Source organism: Gambusia affinis, linkage group LG01 (genome assembly GCF_019740435.1).
Source record: "Gambusia affinis linkage group LG01, SWU_Gaff_1.0, whole genome shotgun sequence".
NCBI classification, from domain to species: domain Eukaryota; kingdom Metazoa; phylum Chordata; class Actinopteri; order Cyprinodontiformes; family Poeciliidae; genus Gambusia; species Gambusia affinis.
The window spans coordinates 37536826-37556549 of record NC_057868.1 but is presented as its reverse complement, the minus strand read 5'-3'; the positions used below and the strand labels follow the sequence as shown (position 1 = coordinate 37556549).

At 36.5% G+C, this 19724-nt stretch overlaps 3 protein-coding genes across 4 annotated transcripts in view; 1 reads left to right on the top strand and 2 right to left on the bottom strand.

The window, feature by feature from the left end:
* LOC122833120 (formin-like protein 13) overlaps positions 1–783 on the bottom strand; it is a 42111-nt gene extending 41328 nt beyond the window's left edge. The window contains exon 1 of the mRNA XM_044120433.1: positions 606–783. Coding sequence (XP_043976368.1) covers positions 606–752 — 147 coding nt within the window. The 5' untranslated portion in view covers positions 753–783. The remainder of the gene's footprint in view (positions 1–605) is intronic.
* On the top strand, positions 32–10933 carry cd40 (CD40 molecule, TNF receptor superfamily member 5). Of its 2 annotated transcripts, none has more exons than XM_044120456.1 (9): positions 32–56; positions 5542–5643; positions 6649–6768; positions 6850–6993; positions 7097–7190; positions 8134–8192; positions 8829–8921; positions 9011–9042; positions 10058–10933. In XM_044120456.1, exons 1-9 carry the CDS (start codon positions 47–49, stop codon positions 10337–10339), a joined length of 936 nt encoding a protein of 311 aa, XP_043976391.1. In that variant the 5' UTR covers positions 32–46; the 3' UTR covers positions 10340–10933. The 2 variants fall into 2 exon arrangements, with proteins under 2 accessions (XP_043976391.1, XP_043976382.1); XM_044120447.1 differs by lacking the exon at positions 32–56 and adding an exon at positions 4899–5044 and having other exon boundaries at positions 5562–5643; positions 10058–10932.
* A 1437-nt stretch (positions 10934–12370) lies between these two features.
* irx7 (iroquois homeobox 7) lies at positions 12371–14652 on the bottom strand. Its single transcript, XM_044115068.1, has 2 exons — positions 14386–14652; positions 12371–13343 (listed from the first exon to the last, which is right to left on the bottom strand). The coding sequence occupies exons 1-2, from the start codon at positions 14617–14619 to the stop codon at positions 12606–12608; spliced, it is 972 nt and encodes a 323-aa protein (XP_043971003.1). The 5' UTR covers positions 14620–14652; the 3' UTR covers positions 12371–12605.
* Between the last annotated feature and the right edge of the window lie 5072 nt (positions 14653–19724).

Below are 19724 nucleotides of genomic sequence, written 5' to 3'. Positions count from 1 at the left end.
AGGTTTGACTAAAAACACAAGATATGGATATTTATGAGGATGGCATATGCTCATTGGTGAGTTCCTCATTATTTTGCGACTTTCATGACTAATTACAATTTTTATGTAAACAAAAGGTTGCAAAAACTGTTCTTACAGAAGCTCATTGTGACTGATGGGAGCACACCAACTTGCACTTTACATATTTGGTCATGTTTGAGTCACCACTCAGTGGAAAAATCATCACGATGCAACATGAATAACCAGATAATAAACAGTTCCTGGCCTACCAGGAACTGTCCCCAAAAATGTCCTCATGCGACACATTTCTTAGTAAATAAACTGTCCCATTGTGGGAAAGTACTAATCTTAGGGAAGTCTGGTTGAATTGAGGAAGTGAGAAATGCTTGAAAGACCCCCATAAACTCAACCAAAGCTCTCTGTGCTGATGTGACGTGAATGAAAGTGAGAGGGCTGCCTTTTGTGGAACAAAGATAAAGTCAGGGTGGTGGTACATACTAGCAGAAGAACAGATACAGATGTCAATAGCATGGCAAATGACCTGGTAGTTACTGTAAGTAGAAATGTAATCTTTCCAGCCTTCCACTGTAAACTATGAGTCTTACCTGGGGCAAGTCCCTGATGGATCTGTCCGGTCTGGACACATAGTCTTTCTTCTTTGATCCTAAACCAGGCATTTCAAACAGATATCCATGCAACAGATCACGGTGCTGCTTCACAGACGCAGTGCTTGGCTTTGTTTTGATTGTCATGCAATAACCTGACAGACATCTGTCTCATAGGCGAGAGGGAAACTGCACTGATTTGTGGCTCTCTTGTTGCGACCGCCCTATTTCAGCTCAGGTTACATTTTTTTGGTTGTCGTTGCTCTTAAAAGGCTCTGTCTCGTCAGCCACACCTACAGAGCAGAGGCTTTCTGTGCCTAGCTGCAGAGATTTCAGTTGACATGTCTTCACTTGCATGTCAATGTCTTTATATTCTCATTGAACCTTTTTGTACAAAGTTGGGAGTCAGGATATTACTTGATAGAGCTTCTCCAAAATGTTGCTATGTATGAAATATGTAAAGCAATACTCTACAGCTTCAGGGAGAATAAATTCTGACTTTAAATGTATAACTTTTTACTTCAATGTTTGAAGAATGATACTTGTTTTAAAACAGTGCACATGCACAATTCAGATAAACGTACTAATACGCCTCAGACTTTTCATTTTCAACTTTTTGCTGTCATTTTGCAACTACAAACTTCAATGTTATTCATTCGAATTTCACATGGTTGATTAAGTAGCACATAAATTTGAAGTTGAATGATCAAAAATCATTTCACTGACAAATTTCTGAACACTGGTGAGTTTTTGTATTCAGCTGGGGAAAGTCCCAATGGATCTGTCCATCAGCTGTTTTTACTCCACAATACCCTTAAAATAAAATACTACCTCGTTAACCTATTAATAAAAAGATTCCACTAGATCTATGTCCAGGTAATGTATGGAGGGTATTATTTATTTATTTCCATTTCTTTCTATTGATTCTGTATTTTTTCTCACTCTGTATGATTGATCAGTGTGTATTACGTTGTACTGAAACAGCTTGTGATTTGAAATTCCACAATCCAACACATTACAGAGATTTTGTGGATAATATTATATATAATATCCGAGTACCAGCCCCTGTTTTAATCTTAAAGGTTCCTGATGTTGTTTAGCAACACCTCAGTATGCTGCTGCCACCAATTAAGCCTGCAGCAGCGTAAACTTGAACCAGAAGGTGAGCCGATCAAAGGCGCCATCACAGACTGTCTCCGCCTCTGAAGTTATTTATAAAGTAATTTATAAAGTGGGTTGGTTAGCAGTGAGTGATTTGTTCCCACGGCAAAATATGTGATGGTCAAAACAGAGAAAGATTGCTTGCTTGTCGCTAATTCAATGTTTTTATTGCATAACTTTAAATCATCTGTGGAAAAAAATGTTAGCAATTGTTATTGAATTGGCTGTAGAGTTGTTTTTATTTTCCAATAAAGCCATAGAAAAAAAAAACTACCTATTGTAGCTTGAGCAGACTTAAATCAAACAGCATCGGCAACAAGACAAGCAGGAATATGACACTAATTAGAACAGAATAAACAGAGAAAGAGGGAAGTAAGGAGCTGATGGAGTTGATTTGTTTGAAAGGGTTAACCTAGTTATAAACAAGCCTATATTAACTTCCTGGCATAAGATTATGTAACATCAAGAAACATATACTGATGTAATATGTGGATGTTCTTTCAACATAGTGGTTCATTTTTCTATTTTTTTATTTGAGGGTTGTTGTTAGAAAAGCATACTTTATCCTGGAAATAAAACAACTTCAGCTTTGAATTTTCAACACTGGTGGCCTCAAATAATTCAAGTTCTTATTGTAAAGTATTCCTGCGGTTTGTGATGCACCAGTGGAATTGTTGAGTATTCACTACAACACTTTTTTTTTTCAATATTTCTATACTCCATTGTTTTTGTGTTTTTGGAAATATTTTTCATTTATTTCAGTCTTTACAAACACAAAACTCCAATATGTGCTTTTGAAACATTTCTTTGGCTTTTCAGTGAGTTTGAAAGACAGAGATGTTTCTTCCTCACTGTGTTTTTCAAATTTTCTAATTATGTATTGTTTTCACTAGCAAATCGGTAAATTGCAGGTGATCAGAATCTCCTGAAATATGTGAAAGTTTTTGGCCTTATGGCCTCTTTTCACAGGATTACAGACAGCAAGTTATGATAGAACCATATCTAAATGCCTTTTATTCATGTTTTCAGTCTTTCAGTCACTTTGGTGCATTTCTAACATCACTATTAACATTTGAAAAGCAGCCAATTCATGTCTCATAATTATTTAGTGCATATTGTAAAATCTAGTTGGTTACTGGCAAAAGTGTTTCAATTAACTAAAATTGAATTCAAGTATTTATGGTAATGAAAATGTCAGTGTCATCAAAATGAAAAGTCCTGATACCAAATTAATGAATGAAGTTGCCACATGGCTTTGTTTTTATAACAGTCCAATGAAAGAAAGTTTTATTTTTATGACGCTACCTGAAAATACTCAAGACAGCCTACAAATTTAACTTAACACCGAGTGTATTAAGTTACACATGTGTGTAGCGTATCCTAAACCTATACACTCACACGTGTTGCACTACTTCAACATATTTTTCTTCAAGCAAAAGTTAAAAAATAACTGTTCAAGAAATGACTTATGAATAAAAAAGTTTAAAAAGTTATTTAAAGTTATTTACTTAATCAAGTAACTGATTGGATCATCTGATGTAATATTTAAAAATGATGTCATCAGACAGACACAAATGTACAGTCATGTACAAATTCTGGAATTAAAAAGATTAAAATGAATACAAGTAAAATAACTTTTTTACAAAATAACAGATTGAGGCAGAAGAAACATTTCCCAAATCATAAAAAAACTGAAAATAATACTTATAGTATTAGACACATGTACTTTATCTATATGTTATGTAGATAAAGTATGTTCCTTGCAGTAAAACCTAAGTGTAGCAAAGCTGCTCCTAAAACTAAAATTCTTCCGCAAAAAGTTACTTAAGTAAATGTAATTGAGTAACATTTACTACGCACCTCTGCACATTACTGTATTTAGCGAGATCAAGGAGTACAAGACACTGAATATGATGGTTTGCATTTTTGCTGCTTATGCTCTTTGCAGTGTTTGTTCACGACTTTGCTTAAAAGCAAAGTAGAAACTTATTTACAATAAGAAACACCTTTTGGGTAAAAGCCGAGGTTCTCCTCAGAGACACTCTTTAAGTTAGGAGACATTTTCAGAAAAGAATGATGAAAAATACAGAAATGCAGGGGGGGGGGGGAAGAAACAAAGAAAGAAGGGGATTTTATCTCTTCATTTACTGTAATTTAAAAAAAAAACCTACAACATTGTAATGCCTCCTAAAAAGTACACATCTGGTTGTGTTGCTATTCCTCACGTGATTTTTGAACAACTACTATTTCTAACATACAGCCAGAGTAGGACAATAACTAGGAATTTCCATATCCTGAAAAAATGTTCCCTCCCACTACATTACGCAATACAAGAAAAATTAGGTAAACTCAGACTCTCAGTTGAGCTGGTAAAATGGCTTGGTAAGATGATCAGAGTTTTTAGGGAAGTGTGTTTAGAGCAACTGAGGGGAATCCTCCACAGCAGTTAGAGATGGGAAATCCCCCTAATAAAAAGTTTTTGGGGAATCCCTTTGTTCTTACAATCAATACAGATTGAGGACCCAAAAACAAACTCAAGCTGTATTTCCTGAGAATTGATGGCATGCGGATAGAAGCACTATTACTTTCCGTATTGTTATCCGTAAATTCAGTTTAAAACAAGCAAACAACCAAAATTCTTTTTAATTTAACTGCAAGTGGTTTGGCCTTTCTTTAATGCATTTCATAATATTTAGAGTACAATACTCTATGACATTTAGAATATTCACCTGGAAATATATTTGCTGAAGACAAATTTCACAGACGGAATGAGGAAGGAGGAACGTGTTATGACATGTTGCATGTTGTGTAACAGAGTGAAGCAGCTGAAACTGAACAAAATTTACTAAAATATGAGCATAAATATTGTAAAGATTAACTAGACTCCAAGTCATTTTATAAAGCATTTGATATGTAAATATTATTTATTTTTTCCTTATATTTGCAAAATAAACCCATTTAGATACTGAAGAGGGGATTACAATCCATAAAGATCCCAAAACATGAAATGCACCACTCAGAAAATACTGAGGAGGATAAACTAGGATGGGAAGGTGGAAACCACGTCATACTTATTGCTTTTACAGGAAACGGTCAAGAATTAAAAAATCACGTGGAAAACCAGTTTCAGCTCCTCCCCTTTAGTTGTAACTACACACCATGAGCTTATAGGCAGCTTAGAGCTGCACAGTTGGTCTGAAGGAGTTACAGCGTGAGAGATTTCGTCTGTTTTTGTCATCATGTTTGGATCCCAGCTGCTGCTTCTGAGCGTCCTTATGGTGAGTAATAACAATAATAATAATAATAAATAGGCTCATTTATGTATTGCGTAGTTGAAAAAGCGGAAGGTTATAAACCGAAGACAGCTCGAAATACATTGTTTTTTTCCGACTTTATTTCAGATCTAGTTTTAAATGATGTTTCTAAATCATTATTTAACTTGAACGCTTATACATCACTTTAATGTTGGCAATTTAGGCTGATTCGTGTCCATTCACACTGTAAGCCCTCCGCCCTGCGCCCTCTCCTACAACGAGCGCTCTTTAGTTTCACTTTCGACACTGGTGTGTGTGAAACCTAACACGTAAAATAACGTTATTAGCAGGAAGAAAAACAAGAGAAAAACCCTGCAGCTGCTGTCCCTGGAGCTTTGAATAGGTTGAAGTTTTGGGACTTTCCAGCCCGACCCTAGCAGTGTGGACTGAGGAAGTGAAGCTACAGTCACCCACAGAAACTGCGCCAGAGTCACATGATGACAAGAGTTTATTAATTACAGAGTGTTTTTCTGCTTTGCAGGGCATGAGCGCCGCTCAGAGCTTATGCGACCCTGAGACCCAGTATGACCTGAATAAACAGTGCTGCATGAAGTGTGGACCAGGTATGTAACCAGTCTGGAAACGTCGTTTCGTCTCGCCTTGTTGATCTATTGGTTGGAGTTCATATATGGTATTAATACGTAGATGTGAAGAGGCTCTGTTGGGATGATGACATGACACAATGACGCCATTACACCAGCTGCAGATCCCCTCACTTTTGCTTTCATTTACTTTTCCTCTACCCTTTTCTTTCGCTTTCCCACTCTTTGGGGATTTCCACATCTTCCCTGTGGGGTTTGGTTCTGAATGTTTCAGGCTCATCCTTTAAAGATGTCTGAAAGCAACAGTATTTTTTTCTCCTGCATGGTAGGAGTAGTCCAGTGTGAGGTTTCAAAGTTCTCCTATGATACAATAGTCTTTAGAGAAAATACAAAAAAAGTCCATCCATTACTCCACCCATCCATGGTGGGTGGAGTAATGATTTCCCAAACGAAGAAGAAAAACTCCAACCATAAAAGATCAGTATTCTACATTTTTGTTAAATGCATCCTGTTGACAAAGTTGAATTATCTTTTCAGTCTGTCACCAAGGACCATATTAATGACCCATTTATTTTAAATTAGGTGGGTTCACGCAGGCAAAGCTTAGAATCATGCATGACTCTACCATATGGCTAGAAAACCCTTGGTAAATATTAAGAAATATTATAGCTGTGGTAGACTTGCTGTATGAAAACTGAGTATTGTGAACTGACCCAAGAGTGTGAATTGTTCCCACTTGTACTTCAGGGTTGTGTTTGCTCTGGCATATCATTAGCACTATTTACTCCACGTGCAGCATGTTAGCATCAATGGAGTTGTACTAAATCCAGCCAATACCACATATATCTCAATAATAACAGATCTGGGTCCCAGTGTTATGCTAATTTAGTCAGAATAATGCACTGGAAAAGCAAGGATTGCTAGAAAATAAGTTGCAGAGGATATGCTAATCCTCCCTGTCAGAATAAGTTGGTTTTTCGTGTGTGGTTAAGGAAATAAATCACTGTCCCATAACTTGTTTTGCAGGAACTAAAATGACAGATAATAACTGTGAAACTCCAAAATGTGAGCCATGTGGCCCGGATGAATATCAGGAGACATACACCATTGAAAACAAGTGTGAACCCCAGCCATATTGTGACCCAAGTAAGACCTTTGCATATTTCACACACATTTGTATTTTCTTACACTGCATGTCTTTTAAAAGTGTGACCTTTTTTCTTTCAGATAAAAACATGTATACTGGAGTCCATGACAGTAAGAAGAAAGCTGTCTGCCTATGTAAACCAGGGTTCCACTGCTCAAGTGAATACTGTGAAGTCTGCAGGCCACACAAGCAATGTGGGCCAGGACAGGGAGTTAAATCCAAAGGTGTGACACAAATTTTTAAATTACATAATTTTTTATAGAGCAATCAACAATTTTCTTTTCGTCTGGACACTATTTTTTTTAAATAATCACCCTTGACTTTCAGGGGATCAAACACATGATACAGTGTGCCAACCATGTATGAACGGGACATTTTCCAATGAAACCTCCATGAATGACCGCTGCATTGAACACACAAAGTAAGTGCTGATGCCCACAAATTGAGACAACAACACTTAGAATCCTTTTCTAATTCAGTGAGGGTCACAAAGTTCATTTACTGGTTTCTTTGTTGTGAACTTTGACTATGGTGACTACTATGATCTCTCTTTTTCACTCACTATTTTAATTATTTAATCATTTAGTATCAACTTTGAGCTAATGGATCAAATATAAGTGGTTCCTTTTTTTATTTTACTATAAAGTTGTGGACGAATTTGAACCACTCAGGTTATAAAACTGCATTCCAATCACTTAACATTACACAGAGTTCCCATCTGAAAATTGAAAGAGTATGACACAACCAGAAAACAGAAACATTTGTTTAAAAAAATGCCATTTTGAATGTTGCTTAATGGTTACAGCAGGCATTATATGGGACATAGAGATTTGGAAATTGAATTATTTGGATTTCATGCAACGCAGTTTGCTGCTGCAAGGTCCTAAAGCAATATGCTGGGCTTCTTAAAAACTATTCAATGTCATAATCTCAATTTCACTGCATTGTATTATGATGCAAGACGCCCACTGTGAGACACAGTGGTAGTGGCAGCATAATGCTGTTGGACTGCTATTATTTGGGAAAATAAAACAAGTATTTGGCTATCCTGGAAGAAAACGCTTTAGAAGCTGCAAAGACTTGAGTCTAGTGAATGATCTTCATCTTCTAGCAAGAACAATTAACTTAAATGTAAAGAGGGGTAGTTGAAGTACAAAACTAAATCCAGTTTGAAATATAATGCAATATTTTACTACCTTCTGTTAGTCTGATATATAAAATCCCAATAGTATACACTGAACTTCATGGTTCATGAGTTATGACTCTGCATACAAAGAGTTAAGATTTCACAAATTGGCCAGATATTGAAGTGACTCGCAGTATAAAGTAGGTAATAAACCTTAACACTGTAAAACTCTTTCCAGATGCCCGCCAGATTACACTACTGAAGTAGCTGGAACCGACCGATCTGACACCGTATGTGGTGAGTTTTGTGTGACTCAGAGGTTTCTCAACCTTACCTTACATTTATCTGTTTCCTCTGTGGTTAGAAATTTTGTGGAGTTGCTCAGAACGAAACTTTCTCACTGACACAGGCCTGTAAACCTGTTAGTAATGTGGTCCTGAGGTTGGGAGCAGCAGTGTGTTTTATTAGTGCATTGTTTAGATTACTTCTATGTGTGGAACAGACTAAAAGTTAAAAATACCTCTGCCTGTTCATCATTCAGGATTCAGGGATTTTTCTGTGGAACGTTGCTCCAAATAAAAAAGTAAAAAATCAAATTCAAATTCTCCTTGGGACGCTGAAATACCTTGGTTTAATGTTTGTATTTGCAACGCAGCCAATCCTGGAACACCTTTCATTTTTCTTTGCATTAATTGGCTTAATGGTCAATTAATATTAAGGTATATTTTGTCATGTAGTTGCAAATTTCAGCTGCAGTCCCTAAACCCCTCGGATATAGGGTTTCCACTGTATGTATTTTTTATGAAGTGGAAAACAATCCTTTTAATTTCCAACATTAAAAATGTGAAGAAGTAAGATGACTGGCATTGTGTTAGATATGACTTTATGTGTTAGTATCTAATTGTTGCTTTTTTCTGTCTGCTTCTCTTACAGTAAAGAAAAGCCGGGTCCATGTCATAGTTGGCACAGTGATGGGAATCTTTCTAGTTGCATGTTGTGTATTTGGAGTGTTTCTGTATTGTCAACGTAAGCTTCACTCTGAAAGTTCACATTGCGCTGTTAATAGTGTTGATCAATCATTTAAAATGTTTTTTTTCAATCTCTTTTCATTCTAGGTAAATCAAGTTTAGAGAAGGGGAAAAAATTGGTAAATATTAGTTTTATTTCAAATTGCTTGATTGAATAAATATTTGTATACATTTAGGTGGTAGATGACTGCTTTGTCTGTTTATTTAAAAAAAAATGGATGTACTTTATTTAATGGAAATATTATTTGTATTTTCTAAATATAAGGATTATAAAATAGACTGGGAACCACTTATACCCAACAATAACACATCCAGCATGAAATAAAAAGAGAAAATAACAAGTGACTTTCATAATATCAGAGGAGCATCATAAAGCAACATCAGAGATGTTGTCAAGCATATGGAAGCTGTTGATGTTTGGAGCAAACTCCAAAATTACATACATAAAAAACTTAATGAAATAATGTTTTTTAATGCAGCAGCATAATCTCACACTGAAAAATCCAAAAATGTGACTATATTTCCAGTTCCAATGTTAAGTTCTTTATCAAATTCAAATTTGTTGGTCTTAAATAGGTGAACTTGTATTATTATGCCATAGTCAATATGTTACCTGAAAATGGCTCCAAAATAACAATATTACAGTTTATCGCAATAATTACTCTGACAATTTATTGTCCAGCAAAAATTTGCTATTGTTTAAAACTATCGGTGTATTTTTATTATTTTAGTTTGTTTGTTTTTGGTTTTTTTGCTTCAATGTAGAAAATTGTTTTACCTTAAGAAACAAAAAATGGATCTTTACTATAAACCATATATAATTAAAGCTGTACTTGTTTTTTGTCTTTAATTAGAAAACAATTAGGCATACAGCATTGGATTAGTTAAAGCATAAACCTGTGAATAACCTATAATTTTTAACCAAAAGGAAAACAGAAACATCTTAACGCTATTAAACTTAAAATCAAGCTTTGATTCAAACTCAAACTCCCACCAGAGGTTTTAAATGCATAAAAGCAACAGTATTGGCTCTAAGCAGATGTGGATTTAAAGGTTACTTATTCAGTAAATAATAGAATGTACTATTTTTTTTTTTTTTAAACATCTGTTTGATTTTCTTTTACCATCTCACAGGAGTGTATTGACTGCATCGGACCGACGGCAATATACGGGCCAAACGAAGAAGCCTCACTGTTTCCTGGACCACAGACTCCAGTGGAAAACGAAGACAGAAGCATCCCTTCTCAAGAAGACGCAAGAAGCTTTACGGCAATGTCCTTCGGTTCCGCTGGGGAGCACGGAATTAGTGAGAACGGAAAAATTGTGTGTTCTGTGGAGGAGGAAGGAAAAATGGCCCGTCTCCCCCGTCAGGAATCACAAGTATCGAGCTCCTCTACCGTCGGCTTCAGTTCGTGATGTAACTGGGGAGAATTGGTTGTGTCATAACGGACTTTCTCGGAGATAAAGCTGTATTTATTGACCCTAATGTGCCTGTAAATTTTGCTGAATTGATTTACATGAGGTTGAATCATTTGTCGTTGTATAATTGCATGTTGTACTTAGATGTTCTACTTGTTGCAATGAAACACATTAATGCTGTTGTTCATGTTTTTGGTGTACTGAAGCACTGTGTTATTATAGTAAAAACTGCATTAAATTTTATTCATGTTTTTAAAGGACATGTGGTACTTCACCCAAACTACAAATAATTTAAGCAGACATATTTTACCTTAAAAATGTAGGGTTAGCTAAGGAAACAGTTTGGCAACAACAACTTTGAGTCTCAGCTCAGCAAATTTGTTGGTGTAATATAAATTTACCAAATTAACTATAGGCAGTTGCAATTAGACTGCCTTTATATATGTGTTATATCTGCCTTATTATATGTGTTTTGAACTAAAAAATAATACATCTATGCTAATCTTGCAAGTAACTATGTTCCATTATAGTTAGCATAGATGTATTGTTATTTTTTATGGATATTTGGTTGTCCTGATAACATTATTACCTGCAGTCTTAACAGGGAACATTTTTTAGATAAACATACTAAAAAAGACCATCACACAAAAAACAAAATATGTTCATTAAAATTTAAAGAAATAAGACAATCAAATATGAAGGATGTCTTTTTCTTTGTCCCTTCATTCTGTTTTTAAAGGAACAAAGACAGAATCCTGACTTAAACCTGAAGGGAAGGATTGTTGGAAGCTAAAGATTAGGATAATGGCAAAGAGACCTTCCAACCTAAATAAATTCTGATTTGATATGACCGCTTTAGGCCTATTGGTGAGGGGAGTCATTTCTCTTGCAGTTACCTCTTTCATCCTCAAAGTGGCGCAAGTGCGTTGCTATTAACTATTAGCAACGCACTTGCTGCAGCTTTATATGAAGCGCTACGGAAACACCAATCTGGCTTAACATTATGACCACTGATGTATGAACTGAATCAGATCATTTTAAGGTAATAATATATTCTTTTTGTAAATTAACCCACGCTGCCACAACTGGTTCAGAAATGGTTTGATTATCAGAAAAACTTTGAAATGTTGATTTTGTCTCCAAATCCGTCAGATCTACGCCCAATCAAGAATCTACTCCTAACATCTAGGTGTCATGTACCACAGCAGAACTCATATATTCAAAGTCTTTGTCTTTTGTGGGGACTTCTATTGCTTCAAGTTCAGATCTGAAGACTTTGATGCTTCAAAGTGAACACATACTAAAATCGTGTGAACCCGTTACAGTCTATAGGCCGTCTAAAATAATGTTTTTTAGAAATTTAAATGTGATTTTTTTGATTATCTTTAAAATGTTTCTTTAAAAGAGTCATAAAACAATTTTAAAATCATTTTCTAGAACAACTTTAATGAATCCATGTGCTGATTGTGAACTGTAGTTAACCATAGCTACATTATGGCTCAGTAATCCTTTATAACTTAATTTTGACTTGAATACACAAATGGAAACGCATTCTGATTAAAACAGCACATATATGTGCATATTTTATTAGCCTAATAATGTAATACTGTTTAATAAGTTTCATCATTTTAAATATCATCAATTGTGCAAAATATACTTAATCATTGCATAATATGAGTGAAAATGCAAAAAGTATGAAAGAAAATTTTCTGAAATAGCTTATAAAAGTGGTAAACGTACGGTTTAAGTGAGCCATCTTTTTTTTTAGTTGACTTTTTTTCCCCAAACAATCTTATAATGAAGACATTCCCATAAATTTCTTAAATATAAATTATGATACAAAAAACAAAGAAAAATTAAGACGTTAATGATTTTCTGACTATTTTTTCTTGTATCAGACTTTAAAGGTATAATAAAATGGATGTTGAGGTCCCAGTGAAACACTTCTTTTATGTTTTGCTTTTATTTATAAACTATTTTCTTTTACTTATCTTAAAGTTCATGTCAGAACAAATGAAGACACCTTAATTTTAGAATAAGCCAAAGTTTATTTTAACAAAATACTTATTTATGGTTAGACTAAGGAAATATAATTTACATCATCCAGGTGGAAAAATACATCTACATTTATTTACATGACAGAACATCCTTAGTCTTTGGTCTCCCAACAAATTTTTATACCATAACAAACTTCAGGAATTCTGTGAGGTTTGAAGGTTCAAAGTGCAAAATGTTGTTTTTTTTTAACTGTCTTCTGATCAGCTCAAACTATTTCATGAGTGGTGTAGTAAGCTGGAACAAAGAGTCCGGTCCGTGAAGCCCAGTTTGCCCACAGCTTCCCAGCAGGGTGGTAAAAACCATCCACAGGTTTCTTTGAGACCTCTGAGGTGGCGGTTTCTGCCAAAGACCAAATTTTGGGTTTCTGACTGACAATGTTCTCTTTGCTTTCTGAAGTGGATGATGTGTGGTCAGAATCGTCGCTTCCAGCTTTCTTCTCGGATCCAGCTTCCTGCACCTCCAAACGCTCCTCTGCAGCTGCAGAGCGCTCCGGCTCAGGCTCATCTGTGACTTCCTGCCCATTATGATGCTTTGCCTCATCATCTTGCTTCTCCAAGTTGCACTTTTGCAGGGGACCTTCCTCCTCGTCACTCTCCCCCTCCTGCTCCTCATCCTCCTCATCCGATTTGCTTTTGGATGCCCAGCTGACCCTGTTCTCCTTCTTCAGGCGCCGCCTGGCGTTGGCGAACCAGGTGGAGACCTGCGTCAGACTCATCTTAGTGATGATGGCTAGCATGATTTTCTCGCCCTTGGTTGGGTACGGGTTCTTCAGGTGCTCATTCAGCCAGGCCTTCAGCGCGCCAGTGCTCTCACGTGTCGCCACCTTGGCAACCCTGCCAAGATCCTCCGCAGCACCTGGACGGTAAGGAGGGTAGAGGACCCCTCCGCGGGCCAGGAGGGCATGATGATATGAAGAGGCGGCCTTCAAGTCAAAGCCACCGCTCTGAAAGACAGAAAGACGGAACATGAGAAGAAGCTAAAGAACATGAAAGAAACCATAGTCAGCAAAAAAGAGAAAGAAGGATTTATAGTAGCTTCTTCTCCTGTTGGCCTAGGCATCTTAAGACCACTTGATTTTAAACAAACCAGGTTTAAAAATACACCAAGTGTTCACATACTAATAGAATTCCTCATGAATCAAATCTTAATGCTAATTTGATCATTTTAGCCGCTTGTCTCTGAGCCAGGAAACAGACTTTCTGCGTAATTATTTTTACGGAAATTGAGCAGATTATGAACTTTTCTGTTGTTACTTGTGAACAAAACATCAAACTTTTCCTCAACTGCTTTCCCACATCTGCTTGAACTGAACTCCACAAAACACCATGTGTTGAACCCCTGTACCTCAAGGCATTATTTTTAATCATTTTCTTTAGAGCACCAAAAGAAAAAATATATATATTAAAAAACCGAACAGCTTCTTAACATCACACAATGAACTCCTGAGTCTAATGACCAGATGACTCACTGTTATATTTCCACATTATTTCATTGATCAGCCGCAAAAAGAGTGTTTTGATAAAATCAACAATGGTAATTTGCTGGTCAAAAGGTTATTAAAATGGCAGTCATTAGGTGTTTTGGTTGGAGTTTTGCAGCATCCCAACTTTTAAGAAAGTGATTTTTATACTATTCCTTTACTAGAATCATTCTAAAACAACCATCTTACCATTTGATCATCTTTTTTGCTGGTACTCCAGCCTCACTACTTCACATTACATGTCCTTCTTATGGTGTTTTTGCTGATTCTACATAATCCCAACTTAAAAATAAAACAGATTTTTGCATTATTTCTTCACCAAACCAGTTGGAAAAAGTACCGACTTTTTGCACTAATTGCTTCCTATATAATACATTGATTCGTTTGGACGATTTATTTATTTATTCAGAGCGCACGTATAGGTTGCGATTAGAACAAGTTTTCTTTGCGCATTTAAAGTAAAACAAGAAGTCTTATGAGAATATTTTATGAAAGTTGAGCTCACCATGTGCGCGATGTGCCTGTGGTGTGGATAAGGGACAAAGTTGTATCCCTGCAGTCCTGAGTATGTCATGGGAACTCCAGCTGCCATAGCTGCCAGATGCTGAGCCTGTTGTTGTTGTTGTTGCTGCTGCTGTACACCCGATGGACACCCCAGGACCGGGATCTGATATCCAGCTGGCATTACGAGGTTCCTCTCTAAGAAGAAGTTTCCAAATCCAGCTGGCGACGCGGGCATCTTTCCTGGTTCCCCAACTGTTCCTTGAAAAGTCTGTGTGGGACTCCAGCCTACCGGGTCTATTTATATATACAACCAGCTGCCCCTGTGTGTGTGCAAAGAGGAGAGAAAAGGAGGGGTGGAGAGGCGGGGGGCAGGTCCCACTGGTATTGACTGACAACTCCGTTCAAAAGACCTCCAGCTTTCACTGGCAGCAAATCCCATCAAAGCTCTCCGCTGTTCCTTTTAGCGCTTCTTATCGACAATTTCTGCAGGGAAGTCGCCCTTCCAATTTAAGTACAACACTTTTCCATGAATGTAATAATGCGTTAGTTAAAAAAAAAATAAAAAAAATAAATAAAAAATAAAAAACATTTAACATCTCCAACTCCTGCCTCTAGGATAAGTTTACGCACAGAATCCCCACTATTTGCAGGTCATGTCTATTCTAAGGGCTTAATTCGCTTCCCAGACCGTTTGATGTTTTATGAGGATTTTAACACATCTCACGTCTCGCACTGATCGACGAACACTTAAGAAAAATGTCTCCAATTCGGTTAGCAACCCCCTGCCAGTCTCTGCTGTGACACTTTCGGCGCCCACGCATCCCTCCTTCTGGGATTTTGATTAAACAACGCAAAGGCATCGCACTTGCGCAAAACAACTAATAAGACTGCGCTTTTAGCACGTTGGAGAAGTGTCACAAAAACGCACGTATTGCATTAAGAAAATGGTTTGCCAATATAACTTCCTCTGTGCGTAAAATCCATGCGCGAACCACAACAGTCTGCTCCTTCTGCATATGGATGATGCTTAGATTGTCCTAATTAAAACAAGGTTAGGGTGAACAGGTGTTGAGTAATGTAGCCTATATGATAATTGTGAAATAGCAGATGCAACGTGTGAGTGTGCGTCAGAGATAAGAAAACAGATTACTCGTCTTATTGTTTTTCCTCTTCAAATGAAAAAACCCGAGCATTAAATCTTATAAAAAAATCATCTGCATTAATTTTGACCGAGAATATATATACATATATATAGCTATGTTAGAAATTTTGCTAATGGGCTTTAATTTAATCCGTCGAAGATTTTGTTTATTTCTTTTGCGAACTTTTAATTCAAAATGTTGATTAAAAAATACATCCATAAATACCTTGATGTTATCTCAATCAGTTAGCTTAAAATGTCATAAATATTTTTTATTCTGATTGAAAATGAATAGAGATTCCAATTTGACAACACATTCAAATAGAAAATAGTTACAGTTATCTATTTTTTATTACCTTAATATTTTGGTTTTACTCATCAGTAACAGGCTTTAGATTAAGTAAATAAAAGATTTTTTTTTTTGTTATCTTTAAGAGGATTTCTGCCTGTTGAGCTCCTAAACTTTGAGAACTTTAATGCATAGTGTGTCTATTTAAAGTGCAGTTCGTTTCTGAAGTCAGAAACCCTTGATGTTTCCTTTTTCATGTCTGCAGAATAACTGTCACATTTCAAAGAAGCTGTGATTGCTTACCATGCTTTGATGGTGCAACATTTCAGAGGCAAGGAGCCACCTTTTAACTTCATAACCTAAAAAGTCACCTGAGAAATAATTTCTTAATGCCTTGATTTCTAGTTAATTTCTTGTGTTTTGAAAGTTCAGTCCAGTTAAAAGTGAAATATTTCCCTTCTGATTGTCCTCAAAGTCTGGATTCTGTTTGCTGATTTCCTGACTAACTGATAATAGTTGTATAAAAATTCAACTGAATTAAATTGTATTTAGCTATATCTGACTGCATTGGATTGTTTCCCATCCAATACAGTCAGAATAATATCAATTGAATCAGTTTTTTATTTTTTTATTAGGTTTCTTAAAAAACCTTCAACTGTAAAATGCAAATACAAATGTTACACATGTTGGTTTTATTTAAAAAAAGTAAAAAAGTTGGCATAGTAATTTGAAAGAGACTAAACAGGCTCAAAAATTATATTTCTTTCCGGAATATCATTAGACTTGATTTTGTATGACAGAAAAAAAGCATTTTCATAAAGTATTGAATGCATGCATTTATGGAAATATGTCCAATACCTGTCCCCTGCATTAGATGTGCTTCATTTTAAACACTGTACTTCATTGGAGGACAAGTTCTGTATAAAGTATCTTGAACTTTAATCTGAACAAAATTGTTCTGTGTTTAAATCTGTTTAGACATCATTAAGGGATTTTTTTATATCTAGATACTAGTGTTAAATAAAAGCCTCAAAATTAACTTAATTTATATTCATGAAGAAAAAGTGAAGAAGGGACATTGCTGACTCAGCTAAAACATTTCACAGATTTTTCATGCAAGAGTTTTATTAAAATGGAAAAAGAGCATTTTGATCAAGCACCGGCTCCTCATGATGACCCTTCCATATAGTTTTTTTTGGCTTGGCGTTTCATATTCTCACATTTGTTTTTAATTTCTCTGACGTCTCACAGACCAAACAGGAAGGTAAGGCCGTGACGCAAGGAGGAAGAGCTGCTGTGGTAGCAACAGAAAAAACGTGGTAAAGGTGAAGGGAGGGGAGGAATTTATTAGGGTGGGGTCCACATAGCCCAAAGCAAATTTGTACAAGAGCAACAATGGGTTTGACCAGAGAGCAAAGAGAAAGAAGGCTTATGGCATTGCTAATCTTCATCTGCCAATCCAAACAGCTCAAGGCTGCAGCTTTTGTCCTTGTTGTAGAACTTCTTTCATTCTCTTCCTCTTTTGCCAGCTCTGCCACAATGCAGGTGTTGGTCCTGCTCCGACAGGTTTCGGCTGACCTGTTTGTTGTTGGGATGTTGGTCGTTTACAGGAGAGGAAAAAGTGGCCAAATGGAAGACGGCCGTCTTCAGAGACTGAAGAGATCCTGCAAGATAGCAAAGACTACGAAATTAGTTTTATCTCTGTAAGCCGGCGCTCCGTGTTGAAACTGTGCTTTCCGTGTTTTTCTTTATCTGCAAATCCTCTGCAGATTCCATGTTCTGATCAACCAAACAAAGAGCTGTGCTTTTGGATAAATGCAGAACGATAGTGCAAGCAATCTGGCAAACAGACAAGGACAATAGCTGTAGGTGTGAGCTCAGTTGAAGGCCATCCCCTACCTGCAGGCTGACAAAAGGAACTAAACATGCAATTAGAATAGCTCATAGGTGGGTGTGAATGAGACAACAAAAGCTGGCAGTGAATCCACACCGTCTTTGACACATTTTGCTTGTTAGTTTACTTTTGTGGGACTTGATGCTAAATCAAAGCAACATGACAAGGCCTCATGCACCTTAACTACAGGATGGGACAGGGTTAAACAATTCTGATCTGACATAATTCAATTCAGACATAAAGTTGTTGTATTTTATAGATTTACTGCAATGAGTGCAATTTTGATAATTCAGTTTCAAAGATGACTTAATGATTGTCCAACAGACAGTAATTAATGGCCTCCATCAGGGTGGTAACATAAAAAAGATGGATGTTTATAGAGTGCTGTATCCAAGATCTTTAATAGAAAGTTTAGTGTAAGGAAAATATATAGAAACAACAGGAATAACTGCTGACAAGGCTTGAAAAGTTTAAAAACTAGAGACACTAGAGGCAACAATGCATCCAAGCTGAAGGCGCTATACCACATTGATGCAGTGATTTTTGCAAAAGGGTTCAAAACCAAATACTGAGTTCATATGTAGTAAAATATATGAAGATTATTTTGAGCCGACTGATATTTCTGTATTTTAAAAACCCTTTTCTATTTGGTCTTCACCAATTTTCTTATTTTCTATAAAACCAAATGATGTTTTTTCATGAAAAGCTATCAAAAAAGACAGAAATAAACACATGGAAATTATTATTGTCAGTGTGATTAATCTATAACATATATAGCATATTTAGAGTTAATCAAAGTTGCTCATTTATTGAGCTGTATTGTGTAAAATCAAAAAAGCCTGTAAAAAAAATGTACGTTTGGGGAGAATTTCTTCACTGGGAAGCATCTGACTCAGTTATCTGTAATTACATGCTGCTCTCCATGCAGCTCCCTTGTTCCTGCCTAATAGGATTTTCCTGGGGTTACCGACACAAATGGGAGATGTAAGCAAAGTGTGAATGTTATCAAGCTCTCCCACCTCTTTACTATCTGACCCCCCTCTTTTTAGACCCCCTTCCACTCTTTATCCTTTGTCATTACTCTTATCAGGGCCACTCTATCATTCTTTGAAAATAGTAGAGGTCCGAGATGTAAGCATGTCTTTGTTTAAGGCCGGCCAGCGGCCCGCCTCCCAGCTCCCTCCTGTGTGCAGGTTGATTGACGGCCCTCCGCTGGGTGAGTGACAGCCAGCGTTGGTTTGGACTGGAAGGGCCGCTGTGACAGCTGGTGCTCCTGCCTTTAGTGTGGGGCCCCGCCTGATGGGACCCCTACACAGAGCTCCACAGCTTGATTCCTGTACCCCTGGTCAGTGCTGATACCCCCGGTGAGTTTGTCACTACAGATCAGCTTGTTAGCTCCCTGCTTCTTCAAGCAGTTGTAGGTTTTTGTTGCAAATATACCCGGTCTGATTCTTCATAAGATGTCAGTTAATTCATTTCAAAGCTACTTTATTTATCAGGGCAAGAATCTCTGGTAGCAGTCAGTCTAGCAACAAATCTGAAAAACCCTCTGACTGAAGACTGTCATGACATGCTGACAGCTCTGAGGAAGGAACACAATTAGTTATTAGCAAACCATCTTAATACATTTTTGAAGACAAATAGATGCAATTTTCACATACAAATAAATGTCTAATCTAATAAAATTAAAATATTTAGACCAGAAGTCTACAACCTGCAGCTCTTAAGCCACCAGTGGCTTAATAATTCTCTGAATATATTGTTCTTTTAGTAATCTATTACTAAATTAGTTGACAATTATGATTAGTCATCATTAATAGTTTCACCACTAGTAAGGATTGCTCCAGGACTCCAAGTCAACTCCAAGTAGACGTCCAGTGCATTTTGAAACTTTGACATTCTGACCTCTGAGTAGAAATTGTACTCTTTAAAACTACACAAACCAAAGTTTATTATGTAAGTTCACATGAAAGCAGAACATTATGAGATTCATGTTACTATACCTGAATCCCGTGA

Excerpts from the sequence above, each read along its gene's own strand:
- cd40 (XM_044120447.1), top strand. The coding sequence starts at position 5,006 with ATGTTTGGATCCCAGCTGCTGCTTCTGAGCGTCCTTATG. Across the intron at positions 5,644-6,648 it reads CTGCATGAAGTGTGGACCAG|GAACTAAAATGACAGATAAT; the intron begins GTATGTAACCAG and ends CTTGTTTTGCAG. Across the intron at positions 8,193-8,828 it reads CCGATCTGACACCGTATGTG|TAAAGAAAAGCCGGGTCCAT; the intron begins GTGAGTTTTGTG and ends CTTCTCTTACAG.
- irx7 (XM_044115068.1), bottom strand. The coding sequence starts at position 14,619 with ATGCCCGCGTCGCCAGCTGGATTTGGAAACTTCTTCTTAGAGAGGAAC. Across the intron at positions 13,344-14,385 it reads ACAGGCACATCGCGCACATG|AGCGGTGGCTTTGACTTGAA; the intron begins GTGAGCTCAACT and ends TCTGTCTTTCAG.